Raw genomic sequence first — 26,159 nt, forward strand, 5'->3', positions numbered from 1 at the left:
CTGCCATAAAATTAAAAGGTATGATGGAAATAATGAAGAATGAACAATGAAGATTGTCATTTCCTTGGTTGTATTACAACCACTGTCTGATTTCACCTCTCTGCTGTTGTTCATCAATATTGCAACTTTTCACTTGAGGTCAAGGGAAAAAGAAGATAAGCTTTTGACTTTTTGGATTCAACTGAATCTGTGAGTCGTGACAAACTCCAAAAACAGACAGCGCTTACTGACTGAGGGCTGTGTTGACAGGCCCCGATGTTTACTCTGGCTCCTACCACACCAAATCCAAGCTTAAAGGCAACCAGCCAATCAGGGACAAGCTGATAGAGCAGCCACTTCATGTCAACCGAAATATGATCGAACCGGGGGAAAGTCTGGTCAGGAAAGCTGGTGTCAGTGGGGAGGAGATTATGTCTATGAAATGTTTATGGATCTGATTCCTGATTCCTATCCACAAACTTCAAAATATTCTGAATGGAAACAGCGAGACTACAACAGACATCTCTCTCTAATCTCTCAATTTAATGACTGTCTCACAAGAATGGAAACAGATAAGCCCGCGCCTAATGCCGAGGCTCATTTTTTTCCTCTGATGTCTGAAAACAGGCGTCTTGATCACAATGAAGTGATTAAAAGCAAGATTAAATTGCTTTCAGCTCAGACAGATCAGGAAGCTGCAGGATTGGGATTCCTTCTTTTGGATTTCATTTACAAAAGGTGAGGAGATGGGGCTTTTTTTTTTTTTCCCCTCCTCAAGTCCTGCCATAAATGACAGTAATCCATAAGGCCAATTTGTAATAAAGCTCCAGGCACATTTAACAATGCCTCAAACAGACAAGTGAAGCTTTTTCCATTGACTTGGCAGCAACAGCCTTTAGATAAATCTCCTCTGCTCTCTCTGTCTGAACAACCTCGTAATAAAACCGAAGCGAGGTAGAGGGAAGGAGAGAGAGAGAGGGAGCGGGAGAAAGAGAGAGAGGGTGAAATGGGAGCTTGAGGGCCAAGGAGAATTCACTGTGCAGGAGTTAATGAAGAGAGCGAGAAAGAGCGGAAAGAGAGGGAGATGGTTAAGTGAGTATGTCAGCAGAGAGTTGTGCTGAAACCCACACAGTGCAGTGGAAACCTTAAATGACTTACATCTCCGTGAACAACTCTTCCAGCGCAACACAGGTGGACCACTGAATATATCTGCAGCCTACTCCCGGGCCGTTCGGCTCCTGCAGTCAAGTCTGCATTCATACCTCTGTCACGCCTCTCACACTGGTCAATGAAAGGCGATTCTTTGTCTTTTTCTTCCTCTCTAAACAGACCGAATAAGCTCAGGGATCATGGGAACTGGCTGAGAGCCGTGTTTGTATGTCAGCGCAAGTGTGAGTGTGTGTGAGTGTGTGTGTGTGTGTGTGTGTGTGTGTGTGAGGAGAAGGCTTGAGGGATGAGGAGGATTCACTCTACACGAGTTAATGAATTTTGCTGTGATGATATTCAAAAGCAGGATGATCCCAGCTGGGATTAACAACTATATGGTGGTAATTTTACTCCATGAGAGGGAGCGAGAGAGGCCCGGCTGTGGGTTGGGAAGGAGAATAATCTCCTGGAGCGTGCACATAACTGAGTGAAAAATTACAAGACTTTCAATTAGAGTCGGCGGGCCAGCGCATATTCAGCATCACAGTGGGGGCCTGTGTATGAATACTAAGATGAAGCACTTCTGGAGTCTCACTGAATCTTGTCAAAGCACTGACATGATGTAAATACTTTTATTCTATGATCATATAGAGCTACTCAAAAAAAAATGAAAGAGCCTTTTCTTTTTATTTTTCAGATTCAACTTGGATTGATTCTGTTTTATGTTGACGATTTCAGCCCAGCTCTTGCCACCTCTGACAATCTCTTAAAAAATTCACGAGCGGATCATCTGGTGCAGCGTGTCCTCGCCCGTACCTTGCACCACGGTGTAGGAGGCCTCCACGGACGACAGGTTGGTGATGACCGTGACATCGTCGTCCCTGCTCGAGCTCTCAATGTCGATGTTGATGGAGCGCTCGATCTCGCGGTGCAGGCTCGTCACCATGCCTGTAGGGTACGTCACATTGGTCAGGCGTCCCTCGCTGTCGTACCTGGGAGAGGGAAGATCGCCACCAGTGAGGTTAGGAAGGAAAGGACAGATGGGTACTTGTGTCACACGGAGGTTTCAGGCAAACAAGCAGAGACAAAGTCAGAGAGGAAAGTCAGCTCATCCGACACCGCCTGACCGTGGCTGTAAAAAGCTACCACCAGGGGGCAGCAGTGCACCACGAGACGAGTCAGAAAAGCGACAGCAGAACATGATGAAACTGAATTTTTCCTGCAGAATGACGGGGAGTGGAATTACACAGTAACACATATCCCGACACATTACTTACTGGTAAAATGTGGTCCATCCAGTCTCATCAGCTTTGGTGGCCAGGAGGCCTGTGTTCCCACTGTAGCCCATCAGAGCCACCTCCTGGCCCAGAGCAGACACGCTGCGAAGCCCCCCGGTGGGGTCCAGTCCCAGCGTCACCACTTGATTCTCGGGCAGCAGCACCAGCCTGAGCAGGCCGGCGCCTCCTCCCTGGCCCAGTCCGTCCCGCCTCACCTTCACGGTGTTGTTGCAGTTGTCCACCAGAGTGGTCAGCTCGCCGTCCGGTCCGTAGGTGAAGTTGTAAAGCGGCTCCCCGGTCACTAAGCTAACGGTCTGGATGTGAAGCCCCTCCCCATTGAAGACGTACAGCTCCTGCTCCCTGGGCGAGGCCACTTCGTACTGCGCCGTTCCTCCGTATCCCACGCTGGAGAGGGCCGGGCCGGGCCGGTTCGCCCGCACGGCCCTGATGCGGATGTTGTTCAGGTCCGCGATGAACAGCGTCCCATCGGGGGACACGGCCAGCGACGTGGGCGAGTTCAGGCCGGCGTCCGGGGCGTAGCCGTCGTCGCCATAAAAACAGTTGCAGTTGACGTCATTCTTGCAGTCGCAGTCCGAGGCGGCGCCGGCCAGGAGAGAGATCTCTCCATTAGTGCTCACCTTAACGAACAGAGAGGGGGAAAAGTTAAGCTCTCCACCAGGAGCAAAAACAATTCAAAGATGTAAAAGGAATATCGAAATCAATTAACCACAAGTTAAGACATTCCTTTCAAAACCAACACAATGTTCAGTATTTCCAGGTCTCATACCTGTCTAACTCGGTTGATCTTTTTCTCATCGGTCTCAGCGATGTACAGGATGCCCGTGTGCGACAGGGCGATAGCCGTGGCGCTCTCCAGAGCGGCGTGGATCGCCAGCTTACTGAGGCTGTAGTCGATGCCCGGCACTTGGCAATGCATCGGTCGACCTGCGATGATGCTCACCTTGAGGAAACAACACACACCAGTTCATTTACCGGTGGTAATGCAGGGATGATTACGGGGGCCTCAAACCAAAGTGGTACTTAGAAAACTTTCCACAACAGTTCGATTGTAGAAAGGAGAATATTTTCAGAACTAATTATTCAGTAATTTTGCCACCACTGCTGAACTTGAAGAAGTACTGCAGGAATTTGAACTTTTACTTCTAAATTGGCTTGAGAGAGCTTAATTGGACCAAAATCTTGTCAAAGCCCTCCAGTGAATGTCCAGCCCAGAGTTTGCGGTGGTAATTCAGGCTTGCAGTACAGACCTGGTGGTTCTCGGTGATGCGTAAGATGACATTGTTTTCCAGGACGTAGAGAGAGTTGTCCATTGGGTTCACCGCTAAGTCCGTAGGCCACTCCAGACGCACCTGGTGAGCAGACAGAGGAGTCACGAGCCGGACAAACGCTACGCCTTTGAAAGGATGCCAAGGTTCAGACAAGTCCGTTCCTCATTTTTTTAAGTGACTGCAGCAGTGCTCACTTTCTTTTGATTCATTCATTTATCCATTGACTCTTTAATCTCTCTCTAAATCAGTCTGTGTGTGACCCCGTGGCTGGCTCCTGTCCACAGAGTTATCATGGCTCAGCACTAAAGGGGCTCTCTTCAGATCATCATCTATCACACCGTCACCTTTTGTCTCTTTTTCAGTCCCACCTGGCTGACGTCCATGCTGGCGTCGCAGCTCAGCGGCCGCACGGCGGTCAGATCGTTGGCCCCCAGCAGAGTCGAGATGATGCCGTTCTGGTCCACCTTGCGGATCATGGTGGCGTCCACAAAGTACATGAGCCCGTTTTTATCCACCGCGATACCTGTCAGTGGGAAGACGAAAACCATGACTGACGACTCATAAGTCAAACACTGCAGGCAACCCACGGACATCTTAAGTCAATTAAACTTCACTCTCTCCTCCGCCGAAAAAGAATAGCAGCGCTGGCAGCCGAACTGCTCGATGCCTCATCGAATGAGAGGGAACACAGTGATGGAGAGGGCACTGAACTGTTGAGAAGTGTTGGTTTTGGGATGAGTCATCGGGATGCAGAGCTCAGCTCATGCACCTCTCAGAGGGCAATTGTAGACTGCGAGCAGATTGTCTGGAATGGCAAACGATCTGACGTGATCTCCTTTCTTTCCTGCACTCCTTTATTGTGAATCCCAACCTTTTTCTTTCTTTTTTTTTTTTTGCACATTACTTGTTCATAAGTCTTACTTTTTACTAGCGGGGTGGTGTCAGCTTTGTCGTTCTAAGAGGCAGAAGGCATTCGCTGAGGTGTGATTGTTCAAGGCAACTGTTCCCCGAAATAACCGCAAGACGCACTGAGATACAAAACAACAGATGGAGGATAGAGCGAAGGCCACAGAGTAAATGAGGGAGGGATAAAGGGAAAGCAGGAAGGGTTTGAGGGAGAGGGGAAACGGGCAGGGAGAGGGCAATCTGATGTTTGCTGGCTGACTCTGCGACAGGTACAAAGGGAATTGGCGGCTCATTGTCTTCTCCGGCGCACACACACACACACACACACTCACACACACACTCACACTCACACACACACGCAGCGTATACATCTCAGCATCAACTGTCCTACATGTACACACACTTGTGTGTGACTGATGGGAAATGTGACAGTGTGACATCCTTGACAGTTTGGTGTCACAGTGCTCTAAGATCCAACGATCCATAAAAATAATCCCATTTTAAGTTTAACATTAACCTGGTTTATGACCTCTTTCTGTCTCTGTCCTGCTTTCAGTTCAGTCACACAATAAGCATATTATGAAAATAAGAGGGATTTCTCATCATTTTTCAACGCATGCGCTGCAGAGCAGTTTATAGGGAGAATATCCTGAGTACTATTACCATTAAACTTTAGAAACAGGAATTAATTTAAACAGGAATTAACTCGATAAAAACGAAGATAAATGTGAAGTGTGCTTTGGAGCTTCAACCCCCCCGAGTGGCTCACCTTTGGGGCTCATGAGTGTAGCTTCAGTGGCTTTGCCGCCATCGCCGCACCGCTCGTCAAAGGGCAGGCACTGCTCGCCCGTCCCAGCCACCACCTCGGCGTTGTCCGACAGCAGCCGGCCGCCCGTTAATGAGCGGACGCGGTATATTCTCCTGGAGTTGGTGTCGGAGATGAACAGCGCCCCAGACACTGGATCCACTGCCAGGAAGTACTTGTGCGTTGGGTTATTACTGGGGGGAAAAAAAAGGCAATAATATGTAGCTTGAGTTTATATTTTCAATTAATTGTTTTGGGAGTTGCTGTTGGTACTTGCGCGTTTACGGAAAACTTTTAGTTTGTCCTCATAAGGGTCTTTACCTGTGTCTGAAGTCTTTGTTCCTTTAAAGGGAAGAAAGGAGAGAGAAGCACAACAAGACAAATGTTAATTCACACAATCTGTGCAGAGCAACCTACAGAGAGCAACACAACACTGGCTGTGGTGTGAAAAGCAAAATTTAAAGATGTGTAAAAACACCCCGGAGAAACGGTATCTTGCGCAGGGTATTTTTCTACTTCAGTCTTGCTATCCCCAGTGTCTCACCTCGCGTCTTTTATCCAACATGTTATATGTGTTAAAAACAACCAGTCTTTAAAGCACGGCTCCTTCTTCTCTGACTTCAACCTTTACAGCTCCGTTTTGAGCTCTGTTCTCCCACACATATCAATACACCTCAACTCTTTCTATCATTTCAATCTGCGTGACTGACTTGGCGTTTTACCTCAGTTCCAGGATGCTTGTTGTGTTCATAGACGGATAAACCCGGCGCACAAAGTTGAGATCCCCGACGTAAAGGCTGCCGTCGATGCCCATGGCCAAGGCGACCGGCGCCAGCAGCTTGTTGCCATCTGCGAGGCCGTTGCAGCTCGGGCAGGAGATGCTGCGCCTCCGACCGTTCCCCATGACGCTGGTTGTTACAGGGGGCTGCTCTGTCACGAAAATGTTCTCGCCGCTGCCTTTGTGGAGAATGCCTGGGCGCGAGGAAAGATGAAGAGGAGAGTTGGCGTCACTCCCGTAGATCTCTGGTAAAGCGGCAGAGTGGCTGGAGTGTCGCGGTGGATCAGTGGTGAGCATGTGTGACTTTTCCCACGGCACTATAACTTCTTCACACAGTTGGATTAACTGGTGGCTTGAATTAAACATACTTATCAGACTCCAACTGGAGAAGAGAATATCTTGTAATGACCCCGAAACACTCAGCACAACTTGCTCTGACATATAAGTGTGTAAATATAAACAACACACAATGTTATTACTAGAATTCATTTAAAACTTTCGTGCAGCACACTAACGTATGTACAGTGTACTCTGGAAAACTGTCAACAAAACAATACATTTACAACACAACGTACTAAAACATAAAAGCAGAAACAGGCATATCGGCAGAACATAGACACAGATACAAAGGTGGTAAATTGAACTTGTTTCAAGCGGGAGAGTGTGTGTGTATGTATGTGTGTATACTTATTTTTTCATGGTTCTGGGATTGGGATTTAGGGAATGAGTTAAGTCCTTGTATGGCTGCTGGGTAAAAGCTGCATTTGAGTCTTGGACTTGTATCGTCCTCCACAGGGCAGCTGGGTAAATTGACTGTGTGTGTGTGTGTGTGTGTGTGTGTGTGTGTGTGTGTGTGTGTGTGTGTGTGTGTGTGTGTGCGTGCGTGCGCGCGCCTTGGAACTAGTGACCTGTCAAGGGTGCACCTTGGCTCTCACACAGCGCCTGCTGAGATCGCTCCCAGGGACTCTAGTCTGGGTAAAGTAATAGAAAATGGATGGATAGATGACTGGACGGATAAAGCCGCTGATGAAAAACTGGAAATATGGCCTCCTTTTGTGTTGTGGAAATTAAAGCGCCTGCTTCAGCACACCGAAGCTCCTGCTTGTTTGTTGGCGCACAACTTTAATGGATGAGGAAGTCAGACTAGGTGAGACAACACAAGTTCTTCCTGTGAAAATCAGGTAAAAAGCGGCGCCGAGCATATGTGAACCACAGGTAGCGCGACATGGTCTGAACCCCTTCCCTACGCAGTCGCACGTTTTGTGAGATATCTAGTGCTGTGAACCTGCTACTCGTGGGGAAGTCACTAAAATTAAACTCCAAGGACAAACAGGAAAAAAACCAGCACTTGTTTGTTTGCAGATCCGTGTAAGTTCGATACGTACCGCTGCGCGTGTTGAGTATGTGGTGCTTGTCCAGCGACCAGCCGCCCAGGTTGGAGGGGTCCAGCTCGTAGCCCTGCAGAATGGCCGTCCTCTTCTCCCACAGGATGAGACTCGCACATGACTCGTACTCGTATCCCACCGACACTGCAGGTAGGAAAAATATGGAAGAGAGGAGAGGGAATTAGAAAAAAATAAATTAAAAAATAACAGGAGTAAGACAAAAAGACCAAAGACCTGTGAAAGAAACAACAGAGGATGTGAAGCATTACAAAAAGAAATACATCAAAGAATATACTTCTAAATTAATTTAAGCTGTGAAGGGTGCGATACACTGTGAAGCTAGTTAGCACATGTGCCACAACCCGCACTCACACCTAACTAACTCACACGGTGCAAAATCAATTAAAAACCTTGTTAATTAGGCCTTTGAACCTGAAGGCCATGCAGATTAAACACAACGAAAACTGGGAAGGTTTAGGAATTACGGCCCATGCGCATGTCCACAGCAGCTGATTTGAAATAAACATAGTGTATAATTACCGGATGTGAGTTTAGGTCAGGTGCATGCACGCATCAAGACTATTCACAGACTGCGTGTATGTGCTTGAATTTATTGTACAGGATGCCCGCATGTGTTGTGTTGTGTTCCTACTTGTTAAACGAAAAAGCGTGTTAACACATCATCTCCCACTTGAGTCACAGCGAGAGTGCTGCTGCCAGCACATTTTCAGCTTCACTACAAACTGCAACGCACTATACCTGTCTGTGGCTGTACGGTTAGCAAAATATAACCTCCACATAAACCATATACACAGCTATATTCTCCGGAAAATGTTAAATTGTGATGACTCTGGTTTGTGTGTGTGGGGGGCGGGGGGACTTTCAGGGATCTGTTGAGTGAATGCAATTTTCCAAACAGGATGCCCCTCATGATTTGAGCCTGCACTCAAGCCCCAGATGTCCACTGCATCTGTGGCCTGACAGCGCTGTTTGGCTGACAGCATCTGTGAGCGACTGTGACAGCGGAGTGTAATAGCACTGAGGCTCCCCTGGACTCCTGCTTGCTGCTCCAGTAGTTAACTGCTAACTCACCCTGATGGCTAATAACCCTTCACCACAGCTACGGCTGGCTGACTGAACCCAACGCAGCTTCAGTGAAAAATAGACATATGAAGAAAAAAAAAAAAAAAAAAAGCACTTTACTGTGGCCATACTGTGAAGTGGATCCAAGCTGGGTTTCTGGTGTATTATCTCTCCTTCAGGCTCCCTAATTAGCCTCTCTCCCTCTGTCATAGCCTGTGCTGCCTTCGTGGTAAAGTGTCCGATCTATTCTGTGAGAGCAAAGCTGGGAGAAAAATGTTCTACGCCCGCCGCCGCAGCTTCTCCCCCATCCACCGCCCGCACTCACCAACAGCTTCGGACAGGCCGTACACCCTCTGCCCGTACGCGTCCGTCTTATCCCAGATGTAGGTGTACGCCAAGTTGGGGGAGGCGTGGAACCACTTCTGGAAGAGGTGGCCCTCCACCGCTACCATCAGGTGAACCTTCAGCAGGCCCATGGACACCACGGCCGGGGTCATGGTGACCTTGAGCAGGGACCGGTAGCCCTGGGTCCTTGAGCTTAGGTAGCACAGCTTTAAACTTGAGCCGGGCACCTCGATCTGCTCATGCAGCACCTGGAAGACAAAGAGAGGATGACAGGAGAAAGGGATTAGGGGGATTAGAGGGAGAGGGTGTAATGGGGGTCACGCTTCCACTGATGGCTGAAGGACAAGAAATGGTGAAAAAACAATGGCCGAAATAAAGAAATAGGAAAGAGGGGAGAAAATGGGAGGAGGGACTATGGGAGCGGAAGGAGGAGGAGAACGACAAAAGATAGGCATATAGGAGAGTGGGAAGAGAGCGAGGGAACCAGAAAGAAGATTAGCCGGCTGCCAGAGGTCAGTGGTACTGCACCTGTGTCTCCGGTATGATGGGTTTCTCCCCTGGTTTGGAGCTGAAGAAGGAGGAGAGAGGGGATGCAATCACAAGAGGGTCAGGCCTGACGAAGCCGCTCAGGTCACAGCCTGGGATCGTGTTCTCTTCTGTCTTAAGCACCAGAGTGTCCATAGCATAAAACTGGCTCCAGGGCAGCCACACGGTGCGCTCCTGGCTCAGGAAGGGGGCACGCTCGAACCGCAGAGTCAGCGACGCCCCGCCATTAGCTATCAGGTCAAACCTGGAGAAGTTCGTGAGAAGAGGATGGGAATGAGGTACAGATGGCGAGTGCTGTGGCGGATGATCAGTTACTTATACACTTCTTCTGCTTCAGGACTAATACAACAACAGAACACCTGGAACAAAAACTTCGGCATTGTTTATTAAAGTGCAAGCATACTTGCAAGATAACAACAACAAGCTCTAGAAGGCATGTCTAGACAAAAGTTCAGTCTGAAAGATAAATACGACGTTAGAGCACTTTCCTTAGAGAAAAAGTGATTGTGTTATCTTTTAACCTTTTGTCACCAAATCATTGTTAGCAGCAGTGGGTTAATGATCAGAAGAGGTAAAGGTTACATATATAACTGTCATTTGTCTGGAAACGCTGTGGACAAGAGCATCCAGCAAGTGGAAAGAAAATAGCACTCGATAAGACACAACAAGGCCAGACAGGGACACCACACACCGCTAACTGCCTCTGAAATGCAAAGTCAATTAAATGTTACTCAAAACTCAGACATTTCTGTGAGAGGATGCTGCAAAAAAAAAAAAAAAAAAAAAAGGCTCGATAAGAGCAGAAGACCGGCAGAAGAACAGAGACAGGAGACACAGAAACTGCATGTTTAATGAGTAGAGGTCAGTCTGCAGATCCAGTGAATCAAACTTTCAAGCAGCATGTTAGGGATGTCAGTCTGACTTAAATCCAATAGAACTTGTGGGGAGGAAATTGGACAGAAGAGTCAAATCAAAGTTGCCAAACTGGAATTGCTGCAGAGGAAGTAGAAAGCTGTGTGAGATAAGTTAATTAAATGTGTTTTTAAAGTGCCCATCAAATAAATTGATTCCCCAACCCAACAAGATGTAAACTGTTAATTTCTGTGAAAAAAAAAATCATAAAGAAGGTTATTTAATGAAGACAATAAAAAAAAAATCCTCAGTGTTGAAATCATTCAATTTCATTTAAGTTTCTGCAATTTGCATACAGTTTTGACAAATTTCTTCTTAAAAAAAAAAAAAAAAAAAAAAAAAAATCACTTTTACAAGCCAGAGTCATGCTGTTCTTGTTAAATGAGTTGACTCTATGGAGTCAACTCATTTACTGGAAATCTTGCTCAACAGCCTAGAATTTCTAAAGACCCTTCTGTCTAATCTAATCCTATCCAATCTAATCTAATCTAATCTAATCTAATCTAATCTAATCTAATCTAATCTAATCTATTCTAATCTAATCTAAATAACCTGTGTGGTGAGGTAGATTCCAAGTTTCAGCAAGGAATGCTGGGTAGCTGTTGTACATACATTCCGTCCTGCCGTGTCAGCGTGTATCCGTAGTGTGGATAGTTGACAAAAGACACGTTCACCCCCACCAGAGGGGTTCCATCTGTAGTCAACACCTGACCCCGGATTAGAGATGCCAAGCTGGAAGAAGACAGAAGAGACAGAGTGAGCGAGCGAAAAGCCAATCTATCAAGCCTGTCTTCCCACCCATCCATCATCTGATTTGATTAATCTCTTCATCTTTCAATCATCCAATTTGCCCATTCGTTTATGTCTGTGGTCCTCCACCACTCATTAATTAGAAACAATCAGCAACCCCCACCATCGAGATGAGCTCACGTCAATCATGTAAACAAACCGTGACAGCATGGCTCCCTACGTGTGAATGCTCGTGTATGGTTGGATGTTGGGCCGCTTGCAACCTAGAGAATTGATGCACATAGAATAACATTTAAATTTTTCAGGGTAACATCACTTTGATGAGTTATTTCCTTTGAAACATCTGATGTCGGCATGTGTAAATATATGCAGACAAAAATCAGCACCCTGGACAGCGCTTCACAGCTCGCCTGAATCTGCAGGGGATCTTGGCGTGCCTGTCTGCGGCGCTGGGATTTGTTAAGGTCTTGGCGAGCTTTGCGGACCATTCCCAAGTCTTTTTGATATTTGTGTTGCTGAATCTAAAGATAGGATATTTTCCATGCCACCCGTTTCCTCGCTTAAATGTCAAATCTTCTAAAAGCATCAAAGTGGTTACCAGCCACAGGCATGTGCGATCATTTTCTTTTCATGACATTTTTCTACTCCATCCATAAATGAAGGATGCTCTTATCCTGCATTAATTACCATCTTCTAGATTGTGTCAAATGCACGGAAATAAGTCTATACGTCAAGAGAATCTACAGCGAAAAGCTGTTTTTCTTCTTCCCGGAAAAAGGCTGATCCATCCGTCAGTCAGCTGTGAACTCATTACTCATGAATTCATCATGTTAAATCCAGTCGTGAAACGATATGATCGTGCGATTTTGATATAGTAGAGGTCATGCAATGATTCACCTTTTTAATACTGCAACCTTTAGCTTAGATGTTTCAAATCTGTGTAGTTCTCAGAGAAATTTGTGAAAATATAGTGCAAAAATAACACATATCAGGGTAATTTCCAATTAATAATCAAAACCATTATTTTGTATGGAAAGATTCAGACTAGTACTTATCAGCTTTCAGGTGGCTAATATATAATACAATGCTGTGTTGGGTTCCTGAAATCTGTCTTCCATAATGTTTTCTTAGTATGACCTTCTCTGAATTGCTACAATGAGGGTGAAGATGTACGCATCAAATCACCACTGACAGGGTTATTCAGTATGCATACTTCTCAATAATATAACTCCCAGACTGAGGAAGCAGAGAAACAGAGCGTGGTATCCATATATTATTCATTGCAGTGGCCCTCGAGCCCTCCTTCAGGATCACCATCCAATCAGAGACAAGATTCACCAGTGTGTCAAACATTCATAACACCAGCTTCTGAGGACCATCAATAACAGTGGTATTGAATTCCTGCCAGATATTGAAAAATGGCCACATTTTTGACTATTTGTCAAACATAAAGTCATAATAATAAACGCATTCAATCTAGTAGTAAAGAAGATTTGCGAGAAATACAACAGACTGGAATAAAACAAGATTGTTCAGTGGAGTGTGTTTTATCTTTACGCCACTTTTATCTGAAACTGAAGCACAAGAATAAGACAACAGATTAATGTTAATATCGCAACCTTCGGCTCAGATGTTTAATTTCTGTGTGGTTCACTCAGCTTGTCAATCCTAATCTGATAGATTTTAAGCGCCTTTTCCTGCCTTACCTGGAGTTGAAGGGGTTTTCCCCAGGAATGATGTGGGTGCTGTCGCGTCCCACCAGCATCTTGACGCGGTCGTAGAAGGAGCGGACCCGGGGCTGGGACGTGGGGCTCTGCTGGATGACCTGCAGGGGGTCCCGGGAGCCCCTGCACAGGGGGCTGTTCTGACAGGGGCTCTGAATGCAGCAGTCGGGATCCATGCAGTCTGTGAGTCCATCTGATAGAGGCGAGAGATACCAGTGATGAGGTTCTGGTGTAAGAACAGTGAGGGAAAAAAAAATTGCCCCGACTTCTTCCATGCTTGATTTAATATTTTGATAATCTTTCAAAGAGGAAAGTTTAATTTTGCACTCTCCTCTCAGGAGACCTGTATCTATTCTATTTCTTGTTTAATTCATTTCTCTGTCCTTCTATATCTTTTTTTTTCTTTTTGCAGAAGGTACTCAGAAGTAAAAGCTGCATTATGCAACAGCTTCACTCTAAGGTTTCCAGAGCCTCGCAGTAAATTCACCTCCTTCGTTGTCCTTGTTGTCAGCACAGGAGGTCTCCATTGCAACACTGCAGCCGGGTCCCCTCCAGCCCGTCTGACATTCACAATGCCAACTCTGCTGGCCCATGGTGCACTGGCCGTTCCCGTTACACAAGTTAGGGCAGCCATCTGCGTGAAGACGACAGGAGGGGGGTAAGGGAGGGGGGGGAGCGGGAGGTGAGGAGGAAGGGCGGAGGGAAAAAAACAGAAGAAGGAAAAAAGGGATAGAAATGGTGTTTGTTTATATCATTACTGACAGTAAGATAAACACAAACACACACACACACTCTCGCTCTCACACCAACATGCTCATGTGGTCATGATAGATCAATGAGTCTCACTCAGGTTAATAACCACCTGCTGGTAGCATACTGTCAGTGTTGATTGTTCAAGAATCAATTTAAATCAGCAGGTCGGTTTGCACGCACACCTTTCCATCTTTGTGCCCCAGCACCTGAGGGATGGCTGCAAACATGAGTGTGTGTGTTTGTGTGTGTGTGTGTGTGTGTGTGTGTGTGTGTGTGTGCATGTGTGTGTGTGTGAGAGTGAGTGTGTACAGGGTGGATAGATCACTTTATTCACCTGCTGGATAGAGCTCCACCTGATCATCACTCTCTCCCTCTCTCTCTCTCTCTCTCTCTCTCTCTCTCTCTCTCTCTCTCTCTCTCTCTCTCCCTCTCTCACTTATGATTCAGTGTAGGTAATGGGATTCTGATGGCCTGAGAGTAATGCTTTCTCATGAGAGAATGAGATTATGTCTGACTGTGTGTGTGTGTGTGTGTGTGTGTGTGTGTGTGTGTGTGTGTGTGTGTGTGTGTGTGTGTGGTCGCAGTCTATGAACTAATAAACCTTCCCTTTAGCTTATGCAAAAAAAAAACCCTACCAGAATCTGAGGCCCGGGAGCCAGGCAAGTTCTGTAACTAGCATAGCAAGGGCACCCTCAACTCCACAGTGACTTAAAGGCAAAGACTGGATAAGGGAATTTGCAATTATAGACGACAGGAACATTTTTTTTATAGGGCCATTATCTGGTAACTTTTGATTGCTAGTATTACTAAAGAAAGTTTAAAGTACTTTTTTTTTTTTTGCAGAGGAGGGTTGATCAAGCCTTATATTTGGATTTGGAGTCAGTTATCTTCACTTAAAGACTTGAGGAGCGGAGACTCATTCCTGATGCATCAGCAGCGCCTTTAAAACACAGTATTGAACAATTTGCATCTTGTTTACTTAGGAGAACCGAAACTCCGATGTTTTTTGGGTTTAACAAGCTGATATGTTTGAGACTAATTCTTGACTGGCGGCAGTGACTTCCTGGAGTCTCTTCACAGCTCGGGTGCCAGAGAACCAGCAGAGACACCAGGAAGCTATTGTGCTTGGCTAAGAAAAAGTCCCATGTATACCCCCCCCCAACCACCTCCCACCAGACACAAACTTGCTGGTGTTACACTTTGGACGGAGCCAGACGGGCTCCTTCCCCCCCTCCCGCTCCTCGTCTTTATGCTAATCCGAGCTAACAGGCTGCCGGTTACAGCTTCACTTTGAAAAGACAGATATAAGACAGTATCAGTTTTCTCATTTAATTCCTGGCAAGATTTCACCAGAAGAGCAATTTATTTTGTAAGATTAACCCTTGTATTAGAAGCAATTTGTGAAAAACTCCCAGAAATAAATGGCTTTGCTTTGGAAGACGTGAACTCTGACATTTAAGTCGTCTAATTGAGGATTTCTATCATAAAGAGGGAGGTGGAAGACATGTGAGACATGGGAGCTGGGGACCCCGGCTTTCCTGGAAAATATTAAATATTGTCCCTGGTAATGTTTCATTTGTGGAAACCGCATTCCAACCAGTAATGTAATAATGACCAATAACGTCATACCTGGCAATAAGTTCATAATTTTGGCCTTTTTTAATGTAATAAAGCTCATAACTGTCCAATAGTCATAAAATATTTGATGTATTGTCATATTAGCTTTTCTCTATTATTGTGATAAGTTAAAATATCCTTTGAAAATGTAATAACTGCAGTCAATAATGTGGATAAAAGGGCTGCATTTACTACATACAAAGGGCAGCATTCCCAAGAAATAAAGTTTTTTTGTGCACAGTTTAATTAAGAAAAAACATTCAGAACGGCCAAAATGATCATGTTATTGGCAGTTATAACATTATCGGCTTTTAAAAACCCAGCAATTTTTATTTATTTATATGACTGTGAAGCACCTGTGCAGATAATATCACTACACATGATGGATTGTCCGTCTCGACAAAGACACGCTTTTCATCACGGCCTTGTTTCATTATGAGCTCCTGGCCTGTCTTACCATTTCCCGTATTCCTCTAAATCGCACCTCTCCAACTTTAACGCAAGATTGTGTGTTTGTCACATTATAATCTATCAAAGAGAAGGGGGGGAGGGAGTGGGGGGGGGGGGACGGCATGATGACACACAATGACAATGTTTTTCTCCAGCAGCACAAGGAGCCCCAAACAAACTTGTCACAGCGATTTCCTCTTCAATAAATGAGGGTGCGGGATGCGACACTCTTAAGTCTACCCACGGGAGATGGAGGCAGAGACAGGGGTTGACTGATAAAACAATACGTGCATGCAAGGGAGGCAGTCACACACCACTCGCTCGCACGGACACACACACTCACACTCTCACACACACACACACAGCCAGCGTGACGCACCCTGGAGATACGACCTGACATTTCTCACTCAGTAGCGGCGTGGCGACACCGAGCGAGGAAGGACAAAATAACCCAGGAAGAGATTATGAATATGAAATGCTTTTCACTGAGTCCTGCTCAGTAGATTAATGAGCATATTTTCACTCAAGTTGCACTGTAGGATTTTGCCCTCTAACAAATCGCTGCATCAATAAAGCCATGCATTATGAATACAGATAGTGCAATCTAAACCGTGGCAGCAGCTAAATTAACAGGCATTTCACCCCGATTGGCATTTTATCATGTGCCTCGACCACCGGGCGATGAGGGAAAAGTCAACAAAGGACTTAAAGAGAGAGGGGGTGCGCCATCTTTATTTCGGGGGGAGCGTGGGTAGAGGCAGAGAAGCTTAACAACGTTTTTCAGCTCAACAAGAGGAATCAAATCAAAGGTTTTATCTTTAATTATTACCATTTTCTGCATCAGGGGACTGCTCATAATGCTGTATTAACAGTCAAGCTGGAATAGATTGTCCCCAAGTATTGAGCTCAGGGAACAAAGGCAGTTAGCAGTGATTGCCTGTTAAATGGAGTTGCCATTTAAAGCAGCCAAATACTTATGAAGCACCCGGACAGGACAATCCATAGCGGGCATTGATTGGCTTGCCTGGGCAGGCCGGCACGAGGCTCCTCTCTCTTTAATGCCAGGGCCCAGTCGATACCCCCTCATACTAACTAGAATAAAGTGGGATTTCAGAAACTATTAAGTCCACCCTCCCCAGTAATGTAGTTGGACTCTGATGAAATCCCCTTAAAAAGGAGAAGAAATTGCCTTGGGTTATGGGTCAGCACACACACTCCTGGGTGGTATGCTGTGTCTCTGGGTGTGGATGGCAGGGTATATGACTCGATAGATAATGGGTAAGGCTCCAAGGATGAAGGCAAAGAGACGGCGAGGGAAGGTGTGAGACGGGCAAAAAATAGAGAAAGAGACAAGACTGAGAATGACGCATATAGGAGAAAGTGAGTTAAGATATCGTGCTGAAAGTTCACCATTTTCCCAGTTCCTCCTATATTCAGTCCTGTCTCCTCTAAAGGTCATAAAGTAAAGGTCGTGATCATAAATCCTCTGCTTATAGATGAACCAGATCACAGTGCACTTCCTCAAATAAGCGACCAATCATCTCCCTCCTCTTTTCCTTAACAAGCTTCCTTGGAAATTACATTGATTGCTTTCTCCCACATTGTTCTTTGACCTGACCCTCTGCTTTCGTTGGCTCCATCTGTTCTCTCTCTCTCTCTCTCTCTTTCTTTTTTTCCCTTCTGCCCCCTCTCTGTCTCTTACTCTCTCTTTAACCCTGCAATTTACCTTTTTTCTCCGGCCTGGCTCTTCATAAAACAATGAGAGCTATTCCATTAAGCGCAGAGGGTGAGAGGACACTCTGAACGGTGCTCCGGGGACCCGTACTGTCAGGCAATCTGTGCCGCTCCGTGCAACCTGACAGAGGTTCAGCTGCAGGGCTATCTATTAAGCATTCTTGTTGTGCGTGTGAGACAACTCACCCCGGACCTGCGCCCGTCCCCTTGTTTGCAACGATGTCTTAACCTTCGCTGTTACTCTGTTTATCTCTGCGTGATCTCACTAGACTCCATTCCATTTCTTGGCTCGTGCAGGAAGGGAGGGATGAATTTAGTGAAAAGAAAGAAAATCTGGAACTGTGACTCGTTAAGTCACGCACGCAAAGTCCAACACACACACACACACACACACACACACACACACACGCACTCACACACATACATGTACACACAGAGAACAACTTCATCAGCCACTCAACCATGGCCGTAGCCATTGCCACAAATATCCAAATGTAAACACACACACACACACACACACACACACACACACACACACACACACACACACACACACACACACACGCACACACACACACACACGCACACACACTTAACAGCTCTGTATTTTTTGACACCACATTAAGGCTTTGCATCAGTGGCCTATGAAATTCACCAATTACCTCAAAAAGTTCTTTACAACTTTCATTATTTTCTCCTCGTGTGAAGCAGCCGTGTTTACGCAGGACATGACTGGAATGTGTTTGTGCTTTTCTGGTCCCACGGTGGAAAATATCGAGGGGAAACACGCACACACGCATGCACACACACCACACATCCACAGCACAGCCCCTCAACACCGCTGGTACCACACTGGGCTCTACAGTACCCCACGACACATGGAGGCTCAATGACAGCTAGCCCCCGCTGCAGTGCACTGCTGTAAATGGGAGTGCACGGCGTGGAGGGAGTCATCATTGAGGCTGGCGCCCTAGTCTACGGACAGATAGCACCACAGAGTCTACAGAGCCAAGCCAGGCCAAAACCCACAAATGCAGCAGCTAGCTTCTACCACCACAGGCTAGGAAAACAAAACACTAGAGTCAGATACGGTACCTGCTTTGTCAACCATGCTCCCATGGTCTGCAGTGGGAGAAAATGTGCAAAAGGTAAGAGATGGGGAGAGTTCTTTTTATTTTACTTTTTTTTTTTTTTTTTTTTAAATGCAAGCAACATCATGCAGAGCTGAAATGAATAACAGGCAAGCTGAGATAAGCTAACACTGAGTGTCTGGTGCTAGTGAAGTGTGCTTTGCGCCAAGCTGAGGCCTGACAACTCTTTCATCTTGGGCTGATGTTGCAGTCAAAGCTGCCCTACTTTCTGATGGGGGAAATAGGGAGATCATAAACTGCTATTCCCCTGTGCATATGTATGTGCTGGTGTGTGTGTGTGTGTGTGTGTGTGTGTGTGTGTGTAGGTGTATATATGTGATGATGTGTGTCTGTTTTGGTGTTTGTGTATCAGATTGCAATCACAGTGCTTCTGGTGACAAGGAAATGAGACTTTGTGTCTCAAAGCACTGCCGGTGAATCAAAGGGATCTGGCACTCATCCATCCACAGTGACAGTGATGTCAATATGAGACAGTGATTGACTGACAAAAAACACTCATTCACACACACACGCACGCACGCACGCACACACACACATACATACACGCGCGCACGCACACACACACACATAAACAAAGTGAGAGTTATTTTTTGATCACAGTGAGGTGAAGAGTTTTGCCTTTCATCACAGAACTTTGGTGTTTCAAAGGCCATGAAAAACTAAGACTCCTGGGGTATGCAGTTGAGAGGCAGCCTAAAAACAGCTAAACCCTGCTCTTTTGTAATCCTCCCACTCCCACTTCTAAGAAGTTTGCTTCCTCTTTCCTGTGTTCTCCCACCTTCTACGTCAGCCCCCTCCTTCAATTCCCCATGGCCTCCCTTTTTCCCCTCCGCCTCTCCTTTTCCACATCCCTCTAAAAAAAAAAAAAAAAAAAAGTAAATGCTGCCAGTTTAGTCTGACTGGGTGCTGGTGTTTCTGTGCACACCCACGTGTTGACACACAGACACAAATCAAACACGCCTCCTTGACGTCAAACGCACACACACACACGATGCACACAGACACACACACACACACACACACACACACACACACACACTCACCGATGGTGCAGTGCTCTCCGTTCCACCCCTGGTGACACTGGCACTTCCCATCCTTGCAGGTGCCGTGTTTGATGCAGAGCGGGTTGCACACGCGCTGGTCGCAGCCCGCGCCGGTCCAGCCTTCCTCGCAGCGGCAGGCTCCGCCCATGCAAACTCCGTGCGTGCCACAGTCCACCGAGCACACCTCTGGAAGAGACCAGAGAGATCTGTGTCACAAATGATTTGTTTGGAGGTGAAAGTGTGAGTCAGTTTTACTTATTTATTACCTAATGTATGGTTTACTGTGACTCCTTTACAGCTGTGCGTATAAGAAAGTTCATTTCAAGGAATTACATTTATCAATCTTCAGATTATCAAAGCAGAAGTACGGGTGTGTTCATCACTAACTGGGATGTAGGAAAGTTTCTGAAAAGTTGCCTGATATTATATGCCGGAGAGAAAGTTAGCATTTGTAGGTGATGCATTGGTTTCAATAAACCAACTTCATCCCAGTATAAAAATAAATACGGCCACCCTTCATTAGCCCGGTCTGCACAGTTATCATTATGACTGCATGTGTGGAGGAGTTGTCTGTGGGTGAGGCTGAATTTATAAGGTCATTTTATTTGAGTGTGAGCTTATATGGTGGCCACAACATTGTTTTTACTCAGCGGTTCGCAAGATATGGAAGGATGAGCCCCCCTTTACAAGGCTTGAACCACACTGTGCCCCCCCCCAAGAACTCACCTGCTTGCTTAGTTTTACATCAAGAAGTAATTTACTGCTGCATTTCCTAATCTTTCCTCACATTATAAGATTAGAATTAGTAATAGATTTTGAAATACAAAGGGAATTAAAAGCACAAGTCTTTTCTTTCCTGTAACAATTTGAAGTCCGGTAGAGCTTTCTATACTATGCTGGTAAAAGTCCGACCCCCTCAGGAGGGGCGCCCCACGTGTTGTCATGTCTCAACTGGGAAGTTGGGATTTTCTCTACTTGTAACTTTCTGTTTCCAGCTGCATCACTTGGAAACAACAGTAAACGACTTTATCCCTGGTTTTGTAGTGACTGTCTGATTAAAGAACCCTGAAAATCGGGCTCTGCTGTTTCCTCTGCATGCTAAACTGTGTGCTGCCATCACACCAAGATGGAAGGAGCTCTCTGGAGGCCTTTAAACAGATAGGTTGTGGATGCCTGTGAGCCATGGAAGGGATTAAAAAAATATCTCCAAATAATTTGAAATAGGTTATTACTCACAAAATGACCTGCAGGTGGTGCAGATTTCAAACAACTCTTGATTTTCACCAGGACTCAGTGCAGCAGCGAGTCCAGCCCAAGAGCAGGCCATTTGATGAAGTCCGAAAAGTTTTTTTATTTATTTCAAAAGCGTCTGCAGGTGGGTGCTGTAATTGTTGGCGTCATAAGTAAGGCTAAACATTTGCTTTAAATCACAATTTTTAGGTTAAAAAGAAAACGTCCCATGTTTGATTTATGTTTTGTGGAAATGACAGACAACTTCAAATTACCTCGGCAAGCACAAAAAGACAGTACATTAAGCTGCAAAGCAATCAAATCCACATTACGCAAATCACAATCCTCCATCATGCACCTTTAATTAAAATCAGTGATTATAGTTTTGTGACGCCCGGGTTTATTTCCCCATCCTCCAGTTGCAGTCGCTGTCTGGAAAGCCGGGGACGTTGCAGGCGGCGACGGTGCATGTGGTGAGATGTGACAATAGCGGTGGTGTGCTGCAGGACCCCCGGTGTGCGGGGATGGTAGTATGTACAGACGTTTTGATACGCACTTGCTGAGGGATCCTGCAGAGTGGAACAATGTTGTCTTTGTAGAAGTTAAGCTTTGCTTCTCTGGAAACAAATGCTGGTGCTCGGTTTGCGCTCCGGAGACGGGAAGCGCTCTCAGGCTGGCGCGATGGAGGTTACTGCCTCTCCTGCCGAGGAAGCTTAACGGCTTTATTTTATTGAAACGGAAAGCTGCGCAAGTTCAGTATTTAATTATAAAAGGCATTTAAACGTGAACTCGGCAACTTTTACAAGAATTATCTGTCATCTCTCTGACTCTGTCCTGGGGTGCAGGAGGGTTATTAGCACCATGCTCAGGAAATGACTGCAGACGCCCTTCCATCCTATCTTTAGTAAACTTGAATGCGTCACCGTCTGCAATGCATCCACACACACACCTCTAACCTTCATGCACTCAGGCACTTTAAGAGAGAACTGGCATTTCTCCATCTTTTCAAGTTTCAAGAACGATATAGGGTCAATCTGATAGTTATAAAACCCACAAAAGTTTTCGTTCCCGGTTTGTTTTTGATTGACGACACTGACATTCAAGGTATGAATGCTTTAATTTGGCCCTTTTTTCCCCTGCTGCAAGCCGACAGTGTATGGACCTGAGATCCCTCGGAGTGGAAGTTTAAAAGTTGCTTTTGATTGGTGGGCTCGAGTGTGAAAGTCACTACGGTGAAAACAACAGCAGTGCAAACGCATGAGCTGCAACAAGGAAAAGGAAAGCCACAGTACAAGCAGTCACCATTGTTCCTAAGCTTCTTCATCAACAACAACTTTTTGCATTAATATTGAGACTCCTGCATTTGTTTTGTGGCTTAAGTTTTTGTGTTACAGCTTATGATTTTGTGCTGTGATCTTACTTTTTTTCCATGTATGATTTTGGCCAAATTTTTCTTATGCTTTATTCATTACATGTTGCGTCTGTTATGTAAAATCCAATGAAAACTGCTGATTAAACACAAGTGCCTCATCTGGTCTGACTTGTTTTGAATTCCGATCGCTACCCAGATAATCATAAAAATCTGTCGTAAACATACTGTTGCTGGAAGCCTTCTGAGAGAGATGACTTTATATAGTTTTGACAGTAAAAACTTGCCACATATTATCCCTGCATGTTCCAATTTGGCCGAGCTAAAACAACAGTTGCTGCACCGCGTTTGTGAGCATGCTGTAATGTTTTTTTTTTTTTTTTTTTGTTGGTGGTTTTGCTTTTCATTCTGGTGCAGAAAACCAGAACAGTATGAAACAGGCTAATTAGCCGCGTACCCTGGGAGAGCACAATATGTTTGGCCGCTCACAATTTTCCCTTAACTTCAACATCACAAACAATACCTTCACGCCACAGGGTCCGCTGCTGCGGCCTAAATGATTCTGCGCAGTGTTAGTTACCCATGGAGCAGTCGGGTCCCATCCAGTTGGGGTCACAGCTGCACAGGCCGGTGTCTGGTATGAAGGCCCCGTGGCCGTGGCACTGGTCTGGGCACTGAGCCCTGGGCAGCTCGCAGTGCAGGCCCCCCCATCCCGGCTTGCAGTGGCACTCGCCGTTCACGCAGATGCCATTGTTGGAGCACGTGGGATCCAGGCAATCCACTGCATTAAGTCAGCGATACGTCGACGTCGAGGAAGAAACAAACAGAGGAGGAGGAAAAAACACAAGCCATAAAATATCACATCAGAGCTGATGGCAGGAACAAATTAGCTATTCTCTAAGAAACAAACAGGGCTGACATATTTTTTTTTTCTTTGTGTATGCTGAAGATAATGAAATGAAAGAGAGAGAGAGAGAGAGAGAGAGAGAGAAAACATCACCAGACAACCAGACATATTACTAAAGCAATTAAAGCACACAATAATGAATAACTAAGTATAATTGGGCCTTAGCAGAGGAAGTGTTTGACTCTGCGAGAGCAGCGAGCTTCCCCGTCATGTTATTTGGTGTGTGTGTGTGTGTGTGTGTGTGTGTGTGTGTGTGTGTGTGTGTGCATTTATGTGCACCGGCACATGTGCCAATGCATCAGAGAGAATCTGACACTGTCAGTCTGCCAGGTTGACAGGCAGCTCGGAGTCCGCGCAGTGAGTGAAAACCAATTTGACAAATTACCTCCTCCCGGCATCGCGCCCACCCACCCCTCCCCCCCCATCCCCCACCCCACTCCCCCCTCCACCGGGCCTCATCTCATTGCTCCGTCCTGGTCACTCACACTTTCTCTCGCCTTGTCCTCCTGCGCATGACACCGCCCCCCTCTCCCCTCCTACTCAAGCGTGATTGACCCCACCGAACCCCTCCATGCACACACACACACACACAAACACACACACACACACACACACACACACACACACACACACACACACACACACACACACACACATTAATACAAGCGCACGCTCACACATAACCTCGACCCTCCATTTCTGTTTGCCTGGCAGAAATGGTGGATCACAGTTATCGATTTTCATGTCGCTGGCACTTCAGGTAAATTGTTTGAGGGACTCTGCTGTGATGAATATCAGATTTGAGACCAGAGGAGAAGGGAAGAAAAAAATTGGATGAGAAGGAGATGTGGAGGAGGAAAAAAAAAAAAGAGAAAAAGGAGGCGTAGTAGTGGAAAATGCTGACCTTGTTCTCAGGCCCTGTGTTTTGACTCCTTCTGTCACTCCACTGCTTTCTTCCCTTTGTCTTTTGTTCACTCTCTTCATCTTCACCCTTGGCATGCTCCTCACTCTTTTCTTTCTTCTTCTCCAATTCTCTCCTTCTTCATACATATTCACCTCCTGCCACCCTGGCTCCCCCCGCCCTCTTACCCATCTTTTATCCCACTCTCCTTTTCTCTCCTACTTTCTGATGACTGAGAATGTGGTGTGCTGATCCTTCTTAACAAGGATCAATAGAAGCGATTTCAACCCTTAATAAAATCTCTGATGTGTTTGGCTGCGGTATCATACTTCATCTGTATAGATATATATATGGCGGGAACGGACACTTGCTCAGAGGGAGATTAGACCATGGTGAGCTGTCTTGACTGGAGTTGCAAGGGTGTGTGTGTGTGTGTGTGTTAGGGAATGCGTGAAATGTGTTTGTCTTGCTTGAAGCGCCCTTTCCAAACAACCACACAGAAACACAGAAAAACGGCTGACGCACAATAAACAACCACACATCCCTGATCCCTGAACGCGTCGTGCTCTCACCCTCGGCACAGTTCTGGCCTTTGTATCCGATGGAGCACACGCAGTTTCCATCTGTGCAAGTGCCGTGGCCGCTGCAGAGGGGGTCTATGCACTGCGTGACGGGGACGTCGCACTCGGGCCCCTTCCAGCCGCTGTAGCACACACAAGAGCCCTTGTCGTATTGCCCGTTGCCGCTGCACAGCACAGGGCAGGCCGCTGCAGGGGGAGGGGGGGGGCGCAGAAAAGAGAGAAACAATAAACCATGTGCATTAGAACGGAAAAAATAAAAACAACAACAATAAGCAGGCATTTTAGAAATTCTTAAAACTGTGAAGAGCCACGCTGCCCACCCACACGCAGCCGCCCTCCCTGAGCAGGAGGGTGAATAGAGTGGTTAAGGGGCTGGAGAGTGCCAGTGACATGAAGAGTAATTACAGGCAGAGGTAACTAAACTATTCATCAAAGCTGTCTATCCCAGGTGAGCACAGAGCCAGGGAGTCGTTAGCTGGGGGAGCTGCCATTCATCATCAGTCATCTTGTCTCGGCTCCACCTTAGGCCATGCGCCATCTTGCCACTGTTAATCCTCTCTACTCTCTGCATGCAGCCGAAATGTGTCCGCTCATCTAATTAGACGGCGGAAAACGACCAAATTGCTTTTTTTCCCCCTCCTTTTTTGCTTTCCCCCCCCTCTTTCTCTCTCCTTCCGGTGGATGAAACACATTTGTAAACAGCTAATACCTTTGGAGCAGTCCATGCCATGGAATCCTGGGAAGCAGTGGCACACACCAGAATTACACTCTCCGTTTCCATGGCAATTGCGCGGGCACTCTTGCACTGAATCTGTGAAGAAGATGAAGTGAGACAGAGAGAGGGAAAACGAGGGGAGGGGTGAGAGAGTTTGATGGCAAGCATCAAAGCATTCCATTAAATCATTGGCACCGTTCATTCTTTAAGATACTACAAATTGAGTCAAGGCGCTGCGAGTCACACAGTCACACGCACATCAAACGCAAACACCGTCCTCCAGGATCCGACGCCTGCTTGATGCTGTTTATTTCTCATAGTGTGGGGAGAATGCATTTTCAAATCAGCCATTTCTCAAGATGGTATCCATCCAGCCACGCTCTGCAGGCTTTATGAGAAAACACAAACTCTCCGTCTCTGCGTTCGGGTCCTGCTTCCATTGTTTTTGGCTGTTTACTCCTCGCTCCTGTCTGGCCCATCAATACTTCATACAGGTGTGGCTGGACGGCACAGTGACACACATCTCACACGGGCTCATTCTGCATGTTTCTGCCTGTGAGAAGGCATGACTTCAGCCCCTCGACCCGCTCTTCAGTGCCTCTTAACCCACTTACCAGCTCATGGAGAGAAGCGGGGTCGATGCTAATCACAAGTAGGCATTTTGGACCTTTATCCATCTCTCGCGCCTTTTTTTCCAATTTCCACTTTTCTCACACAAAGCGTTACTGGGCCTATCTGTGCCGCCTCTCCTTCCAGTGCTTCCCTCTCGCTCTGGCCGCAGCC

At 46.3% G+C, this 26,159-nt stretch overlaps 1 protein-coding gene across 7 annotated transcripts in view; it reads right to left on the reverse strand.

Annotated features, from left to right (window-relative positions):
* Nucleotides 1-26,159, reverse strand: part of tenm2a (teneurin transmembrane protein 2a) — a 232,366-nt gene that overhangs the window by 6,644 nt on the left and 199,563 nt on the right. For 5 of the 7 annotated variants that reach the window (XM_030101639.1, XM_030101622.1, XM_030101613.1 and 2 more), the window contains 19 exons: nt 25,371-25,472; nt 24,653-24,847; nt 22,853-23,053; nt 19,674-19,859; nt 18,575-18,601; nt 13,413-13,559; nt 12,908-13,118; nt 11,064-11,183; nt 9,522-9,783; nt 8,974-9,241; nt 7,566-7,709; nt 6,125-6,374; nt 5,724-5,744; nt 5,367-5,596; nt 4,060-4,214; nt 3,671-3,772; nt 3,190-3,363; nt 2,403-3,040; nt 1,942-2,117 (listed from right to left, as the gene is read on the reverse strand). In XM_030101639.1, coding sequence (XP_029957499.1) covers nt 1,942-2,117; nt 2,403-3,040; nt 3,190-3,363; nt 3,671-3,772; nt 4,060-4,214; nt 5,367-5,596; nt 5,724-5,744; nt 6,125-6,374; nt 7,566-7,709; nt 8,974-9,241; nt 9,522-9,783; nt 11,064-11,183; nt 12,908-13,118; nt 13,413-13,559; nt 18,575-18,601; nt 19,674-19,859; nt 22,853-23,053; nt 24,653-24,847; nt 25,371-25,472 — 3,609 coding nt within the window. The remainder of the gene's footprint in view (nt 1-1,941; nt 2,118-2,402; nt 3,041-3,189; nt 3,364-3,670; nt 3,773-4,059; nt 4,215-5,366; nt 5,597-5,723; nt 5,745-6,124; nt 6,375-7,565; nt 7,710-8,973; nt 9,242-9,521; nt 9,784-11,063; nt 11,184-12,907; nt 13,119-13,412; nt 13,560-18,574; nt 18,602-19,673; nt 19,860-22,852; nt 23,054-24,652; nt 24,848-25,370; nt 25,473-26,159) is intronic. The other 2 variants (XM_030101630.1, XM_030101647.1) reach the window with 1 other exon arrangement.

The sequence above is a fragment of the Salarias fasciatus genome, chromosome 2, assembly GCF_902148845.1.
Source record: "Salarias fasciatus chromosome 2, fSalaFa1.1, whole genome shotgun sequence".
Classification (NCBI taxonomy): Eukaryota; Metazoa; Chordata; class Actinopteri; order Blenniiformes; family Blenniidae; genus Salarias; species Salarias fasciatus.